Source organism: Plodia interpunctella, chromosome 17 (genome assembly GCF_027563975.2).
Source record: "Plodia interpunctella isolate USDA-ARS_2022_Savannah chromosome 17, ilPloInte3.2, whole genome shotgun sequence".
NCBI lineage: Eukaryota > Metazoa > Arthropoda > Insecta > Lepidoptera > Pyralidae > Plodia > Plodia interpunctella.
Genome location: NC_071310.1, coordinates 3,684,076 through 3,693,471, shown reverse-complemented (window position 1 = coordinate 3,693,471; position 9,396 = coordinate 3,684,076). Strand labels below are relative to the sequence as shown.

The 9,396-nt window shown below is 37.2% G+C and overlaps 1 protein-coding gene across 2 annotated transcripts in view; it reads right to left on the bottom strand.

The window, feature by feature from the left end:
- LOC128677010 (hemicentin-2-like) overlaps window positions 1–9,396 on the bottom strand; it is a 104,284-nt gene continuing 94,888 nt past the window's right edge. Inside the window, exons 10-16 of one of the 2 annotated variants that reach the window (XM_053757523.2) lie at window positions 8,897–9,027; window positions 7,889–8,048; window positions 6,648–6,830; window positions 5,152–5,307; window positions 4,311–4,610; window positions 2,179–2,355; window positions 1–1,637 (exon numbers count right to left, since the gene is read on the bottom strand). In XM_053757523.2, coding sequence (XP_053613498.1) covers window positions 1,447–1,637; window positions 2,179–2,355; window positions 4,311–4,610; window positions 5,152–5,307; window positions 6,648–6,830; window positions 7,889–8,048; window positions 8,897–9,027 — 1,298 coding nt within the window. In that variant the 3' untranslated portion in view covers window positions 1–1,446. The remainder of the gene's footprint in view (window positions 1,638–2,178; window positions 2,356–4,310; window positions 4,611–5,151; window positions 5,308–6,647; window positions 6,831–7,888; window positions 8,049–8,896; window positions 9,028–9,396) is intronic. The other variant, XM_053757525.2, reaches the window with a different exon arrangement.

The following is a 9,396-nucleotide window of genomic DNA, read 5'->3' as shown; positions in this document are numbered from 1 at the left end:
TTTTATTCGATTTAATTATTTATTGTTAAATAGTTGTAGTATGTAAGTACGAGTATACTTTTAACTTTTATTAGAAATTAAATTAGCTTACAATAATAAACTTTTATAATTATTAAAGTCTCTTTATTTAAACACAAAATTGGCAATCGTTTCCTAAACAGCACCCAAATGTACAAGACTCGTGAACTGGTTTTCTTACAAATATTCAACTTTGAATTAGATTTACGCAATTGAGTTTATTATATCATACTTATACGCTACACAAATATGGATTTACATATCATCAACATTCTCATTTTTTTACTTAGTTTCCTATAATGATCTCATTGCAACTGTCTTGAACGCGCTCTGCCTTCAAATTAAACCTGTATCACTGGAGGCGGTAGGAAGCGTGATGAAAATAAAATGATTGAATGACAGATTTATCTACAAACTACTTATAATTGTACTAAAAGAACTAATAACATCGGATCAAAACATTTAAGTAATAAAAGTTACTGCTGCTCATTCATAACACCGTCCTTATCATTTTGCCTTAATAACCAAACTACGAATATGGAGAAACATATTATTTTAACTTGCTTCACAAAGCAAGCATGACTTTCGAAGATTCCTAATGCTCTCGTAGCTGCATTTCAGAGCTTTTATTCAGAAAACTAAGGTAGGTATGACGTACCTACATTGTAAATCATAGAAAAAGTTACAAACGTAAATTACTCTTACACATGAACTAGCAATAATGCGGCTACGAATCATTTCATTCAACCAATTTGATTGTAGAACCAAGTATCCTAGTTACTAAGTTATTTTCTTTATGCCTTTTTGAAGATGACATGATGAAAATGATTTTTTTTTCCTTTTCTATGATAGGTTTCATTATTCCAGAGAAAATACCGGGAGGAAACTATCCCTATTGTTCTACAATTTCGCTAAAAGTAAGTATGAAATATGTTTTTGAGCAGTCAGAAAATAAAGCTCAATAGAGTTTTAGGAAAAAGCACTTGTGTAATATAATAACAGAAGGCTTCCCTTAATCAATAAAATGATAAGGCATGGATTATATAATACTTCCAGTAGCACAGACAAGGGTTTCTACATTGAAATTGTAATGCCACATGTATATTGCCAGGTTTGAGAACTTTCTGCACAAGGAAAAATAAGCAATAACCAGTCGATCCCGCCGTGACACGGCGAATATTTCGAAGGTTAACATTATAATGCCATCTCCACACTGTCGCCGAACTCAGATAGATGCCGACGCGAATGCGCGAACATTGCGTCATTGCGTAGTGCTTTTATTTACCGCCCGCCGAAACATTAGCAATGTATACCGAATTCGCCAAAGTTTGGCGAACTCTTTGGCGACAGTGTGGAGTGGAGCCGGCATAAGCTTCCTACCCACCCCATCTGTGAAGTAGCGGTAAAACAGTCTAGGATCTTCGCAGTTCACACGGCACTTTCTCTGTGCAGCGTCAGGGTGACATCTGGTGGCGGCACACCCCAACTCTCGCGCCAGATGGCCGGCGGCTTCCGTCGCCGGTCGACAGGTGGCGCTAGTGCGGAGTCTTCGAAGGCCGACCGTTCTGAGTATCCGCTGCTGCAAGAACGAATGCTGCTTGAAGCGCGGACTATGTGTTCTAAAAATAATAAAATTACTTTATTATTCTGTAATGTCTTTGCGTTCTGCCTTTGAATAGTGCGCTGGTGATGAGTTTCTAGATGATAAACTCTTAAAGTAGTTTCGCTAGGCACCTATCTACTTATCAAAGTAATACTTAGGTGAATTTATTTTAAATTTCCGTATGCTCCTATATAATGCCAGCTCCACCCTGTCGACACATGCCGACGCGAATTCGTGAACATTGCGTAGTTAGTACGAGTGCTTTTATTTACCGTAATAAAAAACCAGCAACGTCATCGTTTGACAAACTGTTTGGCGACAATGTGGAGCTGCACCGCGATAGTGTCTCCGACATGCTTTTCCTTTTACGACACTATTACTTCTTTTTATTATACTAGCGGCCCATCCCGGCTTCGCTCGGGTAAAAACACAATAAATGATACTACTAAATCTTACTATCTATTGGTGAAACCCGCATGAAAATACGAAAATTTTGTTGCTTTCATACAGTCAGAGTGGGTCTTCTTTTTATAATAAGTAAGGATCTATGTAGTTACCAGATATGGAGTCCAAGTAGTTGGTGACGTCATCGAGCTGCATGACCTGTATGACGGGCGCGGGCGGCTTGAGCCGCGGCCGGCGCACCAGCCGCACCACCAGCGCGGAGGACACCGCGAACACCACTACCAGCACCACCGCGCCCAGGGATATGCCCACGTCGCGTTCGAGGAAGACTGAAAAAAATGAAAAAAAAAAAAACATTTAATGCCAGTTCCACACTGTCGCCGAACTTAGGATGCGTGAACATTGCGTAATTTGTATAAGAGCTTTTATTTACCGAAATGAAAAATCAGAAATGTTTTGCGAACTGTTCGCGGATAGTGTGGAGCCGGGATAAAATTAAATAAATAAATATATAGTACACACATCACACAGATGAAGTTAGCCCCAAAGTAAGTTCGAAACTTGTGTTATGGGATACTAAATCAACGATACTATATTGTATAATATATACATATAGATAAACATCCAAGACCCAGGTCAATCTGAAAAAGATAATTTTCCATGTTGACCTGACCGGGGTTCAGCAGTCCGGCGTGATGACCATTAGGCCACGGAGGTCGTCAAATTAGAAAATAATAGTATTTCTTTTCAAGTGTGTTAATTGCTAACACTTGTGTCTGACTTTTACGGTGGTGACTTAACTTTTACGACTAGGTACCTGCAGTATCTAGTGGCAAGTAACGACGGGTCATGTACAAGTACGTAACAAATGTCCTCACTTTCGTTCAGTCCACGCGAACGAAGCCGCGGGCATCAGCTAGTTAGTGAACAAAGCTAAGTTGATAATTAATATTACTTTACTAGTTACTGCTCTAAACCTGGCATTATTTAAACCATGTAAAAGTGGCTTAAATTCTGATGAGGTATTCTTTGGGTATTAAACTCAATTCTAAGAAGTACTTTACTGGAACCACAATTTCGTGTCGAAACAGCTAAGTATCTTGCAAAGACGAATTGTTTACATAATTTAGGTTATTCTATGTTATTTTGAGGCTGAAAGCTTTATAGCTTGTACGTATGGTACATGTATGACTGAAACTAAAAGCGGAACGGCAAATGTTAAATTTTACACCACTTCGCACGGGCGTTAAAAATCTCCTGTCGTTGTCGGCACATTTTTGTCACTTTCGACATCTATCTTATCTTTCGTTCAATGCACAGGGGCTCGACTATCACGCAATCAAAGTTCATTTCTTCAAATTTCTCCAATTTTAAAAATTGTTTTTCATTTTCTTCATGATAGCGCAACCGCAGCGGACGAAACGCTCTGAGAACCATGCATGTGTTAAAACTTTTTAAAAGTAAAGTTTTTAAAGGTGGAGAAAATTTATTACAAGAACTTCAATTGCGTAACAATCGGGCTCCAGCGGAATAAAAAATATTCGCTGTAAAAAAGAGTTGCCGTGTAAACGATACACGGATACTAATTTTAATTCCATGGTACTTTTAACGCGCGTAGAAAAAATATTCGTGCGAACTAGGCCATATTCCCTTCCGCTAGAAGCGTGAAATATGAAGACAGGTGCTAAGTAACGTATTTGCATATTATAAACAGACATATTAGTCTTACTTTCATTTGCATTCACGCTAGAGCCTACCTGTACGTTTAACATATAATGTTACTTATACCTAACATCTTTTTTATATACATTTTTAAAGATCCAGAATTAATTCTCTGTTGGGTTTGCAAAACTATTATTTTTGTTTCAGTAATAATTAAATTTGAAAGAAACTAGATTGTCTAAAAGAAGTTAGTGTGAAGCAATTATTTCAAGTTATTTTAAGGTATTGTTTAATATTGTTCATTGTAACTATTTATGAAATAATAGAGAAGACAATTCTTATATATCAAAAAGACCCTTTGTATCTGAGAATTTAATTTCGAACGTCTTTACAAAGCGCGGAATTGAAACAGAACGTAAATATTCAGAAAACTTATTCTATTTTATACCTTCGTAAATACGAAGGTATAAAATAGAATAAGTTTTAAGACCATAACTAAATAGTTATGGTCTGAAAAAAAAATGTAAATGCGCAGTAACATATAATGATGTTAAAATTTGTACAATAAACTACTTTTTCTGTTTCTTGTGTGTTCTGTTCTGTGTTTATCAAACAAACTTACAATGCCACCAGGGAGGTTCAGTTGCTTCCAGCAGATACTCCGTTGGCCTTAGAAGAAGTGGGGCGGAGCACCCGTAGCGATTGCAGGCCGCCGCCCCCGCCTCGTCCGCCGGCCGCAGGCTGCCCAGGGTCCCCCGCACCAGCCACGAACCAGTGCTCATCGGGATCCCCCCCTCGACTCCTTGAGCTAGGGGCTCCTGCCGCGCTCCATACCCCATAGACCCTCGGCGTTCCAACACTAGTGAGGAGTTTGAAGTCGACATCCGCCACACTGACACTTCGTAATATGTTGCGTTTTCAACTGAAAAGGGAATGGTAGACATCATTTGGTAAGTACATTTTGAGAAAAGTTTTCACACGACGCGATTAAGTTGTTTACAAAAGTAGGTTTTATGAAGCCCCGAATTACAGAAATAAACAAAATTCCTATCTACCATCGCGCCTGGGACGGCTTTTGCACCACTTACGGGAGTATATTATCGACGCTATCGACCAAAAAAGACATAGATCAGATTTATTCTCATTTTCTGAATCAAACAACATCCCTCAACAGACATCAATGAACTTGTGTCAATCGATAAATAGGTACCTACAATATAGGATACTCGCACTTATTTCCTCATGTTCTCGGTTGCGTCCGGGGCTGTTGCACTGCGCAGCCCCGCAAAAAATAACCACAAAGATTGGCTTATTTTACAATCATCAGCAGTCTGCCTGACGTCGATCCACCTTAGGAAGGCTATTGTTGCTATTACCTGGCGGAACCACACGCAACAATAATATAATAATAATAATAAAGACAAAACGGGATACAAGAGACCATTCTACGGCGGTTTACTCACCAGGTATGCACCTCATGTGGAACTCCCCTAGCTCGTAGGCCAGGTCGCACTGCTTGGGTTGCGGAGGCCGCAGCAGCTCCAAGCTAAAGGTGCGCTGGCATGCCTTGTACTGGTTCGATATGCCGTTACTGGCCTCGCAACTCACTTTGATTGTACCTGAAAAGAAATATTAAGGTACACTGAAAGTACTGATTGCACACCTACAACATTCTCACATTGTCTCAAAGGCGAACTGAGAAGACTGCTGATCAGTAAGTGTAACCAATTGTATCTATAAAGATGTGCATAATAATAAATAAACAAATATTTCGAGATTACATTTCAAACAGCGCAGCTATTAAAATTGAGATTTTCGATTACGAAATTCGGCGATGGAGTCAAAGAAATTATCCAAACAGTAGGTACCTATTTTAAAATTGAAAATATGGAACGCTAACTGCCTTTTTTAATGACACTGGCTGTCATTTTAATGTGATTACAGCTAGGAATCTAGAATAGATGAATAAATCAAATCTATAGTCTACTTTCTACGCGAAATTAAGCGAGTCTTCTGCGAAATTTCTGCCAAAACAAAGTTACACTGAAGTATTGAGTTTCCGGGGGAACTTTCTGCTTTCAATATTTGTTTTAAGTAAATTACGGGAATCGGTTATACTTATTTATTGATGTGACTTGTTGGTGAAGTTTCCAACAAAATGGTTACTTACAGTAAGAGTTATTGTTATGATTTTGCAGCCAAATTACCAAGCATCAACTGGTATAATAAGCAAAATACCTATTTTAGACATACGCAGAACAAAAGAAAATCATTAGTATCCAACTAATGATGTCTGAAAAGTAATAGAGATTGAAAATTTTCAATTTCGCCAATCTGAGCGTCGGAAGTGACACGCCAGAATTTGCGTGGAATTCATAATCAAAGTTATCAGACTTCAAGCCAGCATTTTTTGGGTTTGGGTTTTTGAGATTGGTCCTTCTGTCTGTACCATATCGACCTCTTTTTCTACTATTTGAAAAATTCTTTATTATAGGATCTAACCTAACCCTTGGAGTATAATGTAGCTGTAAAAAGCCGCTGATTGATTGTCTGCCATTGAAGTGTAAATAAACTACAAATTTAAGCAAAACTTTTTCAGAGTGATTGATTACTTGCGGTGTGTCGATCGATTGACTCCAATTTAAGGTTCTCAGGTCGTTGGGATGATTCGTGTGTCTGTCAGTTACAGGATATTTTTTATGTTTCGAGTTATTTTGGACTAGAAGTGGAACAAAAATATATTAAAAAAAAGTGTTGGTCGGGCCACGCTTTATGTTATAGGGTTCTGAAAGTATGTCCTACACAAAAATTGTTATCTCTAAGTGAAGGAGAGGTACCATAAATTTTTATTTCTAAAGTTTAGAGTCGGTATTAATTATTACCTCGAATAAGCCAAAAAAGTCATAAATGCTTGAAGCGTTTCAACACTTTCTCAATTAAAAAAGAACTTAGATCTTACCAGACAGCGGTCCTGTGATCTGGGCTAGAGGCAGTAACGGCGAGCCAGTAGTGAGGTGCTGGACGTCCAGGCCCAGCGGCTGGACGTGCCAGAAAAAGGTGTCCGGCCCTGGCAGTGCTCTGACGTTGCATTTTATTGTCTCCTTGATTAGAGTGACGCCGGGACCAGAACATTCTGGAGGGTCTGGAAGATGAAGCGATTCTTTTGGAGAATGTTTTCTTTTTGCTTTTTTGTAGTCATTAATGTAACCTGTTTGGCATTGTCCTAGTAATATTATAAATTCGAAAGTGTGTGAGGATGTATGCGTGTATGTTTGTTACTCTTTCACGCAAAACTCACTGGACCGATTGTTATGAAATTTGGTACACGGGTGGAATATAACCTGGAATAACACATAGGGAACTTGCTATCCCGAAATTCCTACGAGAGTGTAGCCCATTTACAATGAAAGTTTATAATAATAGAAATACTTGCTATAAATATTTAATTAATAGTTAATAGTATCTAAATAAGTTTATTTTGCGATTAAAACAGCTAATTAAAAATGATTAAAAAATTTCATATCAATCGTCCATTTCATACTTTCAAGGTACGCGTTGCGTCGACGTGACTTCGACAGCCGGTGCGAAGTGTCGTTTATCTTCCTATCTATCAATCTCATGTAAATCGTTGCATAACGACATCCAACAGATACGCTGCCACCTCTGACCTAGATTTCTTTCTATAATCTAGTTAGTTTTGTCTCTTTCTGGCATTGTGTTCGAGAGTGACAAAGCATAATTTACTTTTTTATGAATATGGTCCTTATCCTTGGTCCAAAGTATTATGTAGTGGTAGTTAAATAAGTATAATTGTATTGGCTTTTTTAAATTTTACAATAAAAATAACAATCAATTTTCATATTAAAAAAGCAATCGGCGGGAATATTTGTATCTGTCATTGTAAAAAAATGTAAATTAAGGAATGTAAAATTACTTTATTTTTTGTTGGTTGCTAGTGCAACGTCAATCATGAACAATGTTAATCATGGATAAATGTTCGCGGAGTTGGGGCAGACGAGTGGTTAAACAGTTACGCCCCGTTCATCTAGTACTTATTTAAATACTTTCAAGGTGGTATAAATTATTATTTTTTTGTTTTTTTTTTTAGTTTGTTGCATAATTTCAGACAAAAACTAGAATATCTTATTTGAACAATATAGATTACACTATAATTAAATAGAAAGAAAATATTCTACTTACAATATACAGTGACGGATAGTGGTTCCGCCCTGGTTTCCCCTACAGAGTTAGTAGCTGCGCAGGAGTACGACCCGGCGTGGTTTTTGGAGATCTCCTCGATGACCAGCTTGCGGGAAGACGTCTGCTCGCCCCATATGTTCCCGGGAATTATCTTACTGTCCTGGGAATTAATAATAAAAAAATAATAAAAATAATGTGTCCACAGGAACTGAAAGAAAATTTAAACACTGTGGAAGTAAATCTTCAGCTTGCATGATTTTACCCACACTAATAAACTAACGCGGAATTTTAAATAAAATGTAAAACAATATGCTATTATTATAAAATGAAAGTATGTAAGAATGGATGTATAGGAAACTTCTCTCTTAGAGTGGATTAAAGTCAGCGTCAAACTTGACTGGTGCAATTCCTTAGATAGCTCTTATAAGCAAATATTTTATTTCAAAATTTCAACAGCTATAATTTTTATTCACAAAAAATACGTCCAGAAATAAGTATGAAAAACAACTACCTAGTTATTTTTCAGCTTTATGTTTCACATTAAAGTGAACGATAACTAGAAAATACATGTGTATTTTAATTTCCTCGAACACTGACTGAACGTATAACTAACTGAACTGATTATCTTTAACGTTCTGGTTCATTAAAATTATTATTTATGGCGAATATTTAAAAATAATATTCGAGTGTACTATGAATAATTATTTCACATAATACACGGGCGGAAAACACAGATTTTTATTAGCTTTATTTCACTTATAATATATTACACAAACAAGTCCCAACATGAATTCTCTGACTGAGAATGGAAAACAATCACGCCATTTTGTATAAACATCGTCGATGGCGGACAGGTTAAACACATTAAAGTCAACGTTAATGTGACTGGAGCAACTCACCCTCAGATGATAAAATTTCTATTCAATTCCAATTTACCGCATTCTATTTTGTAGTCTAGATCGGCTGCAAAAATGCATGCATAGAAACAAGTATTTTCTAAATACTCACATTAAAATACCATCGAAACCTGTGCACGGGCGGATTGGCCCTGACCTCGCACTCCAGGTGTAAGCTGTCCAGCTCCACCACGCTGTTCAGGCTGCCCTCACCCAGCCTCGATATTTCAACTATTGGACTATCTGAAAAGAATTATATAGACATTGATATATTTTGCATAGAGCCGCCAACAAAATAAAAATAAGCCCATGAAATGATTCAGGTATGTGTTTATATTGTTGTATGAAATATCATAATGGGTACTTATTCTGAGATTTTTTTGGAGCCATAAAATTCATTTCAGCATTCAGAAAGATTGATAAATATAATTAAGTTAAACAACCGTGTTGAGGTTTGCGGTTAGTCTGCAGGCGTAACATTCAAACAGGCACATCCACATTTCTCTTAAATGCATAATAAAAACAAATTACACGTAGGTACCTAAGTGTGGAGTCCAAAGGTAAAAAATAGCGGACAGGTAATATGATTTTTATTTGCGCTACGTACGACGA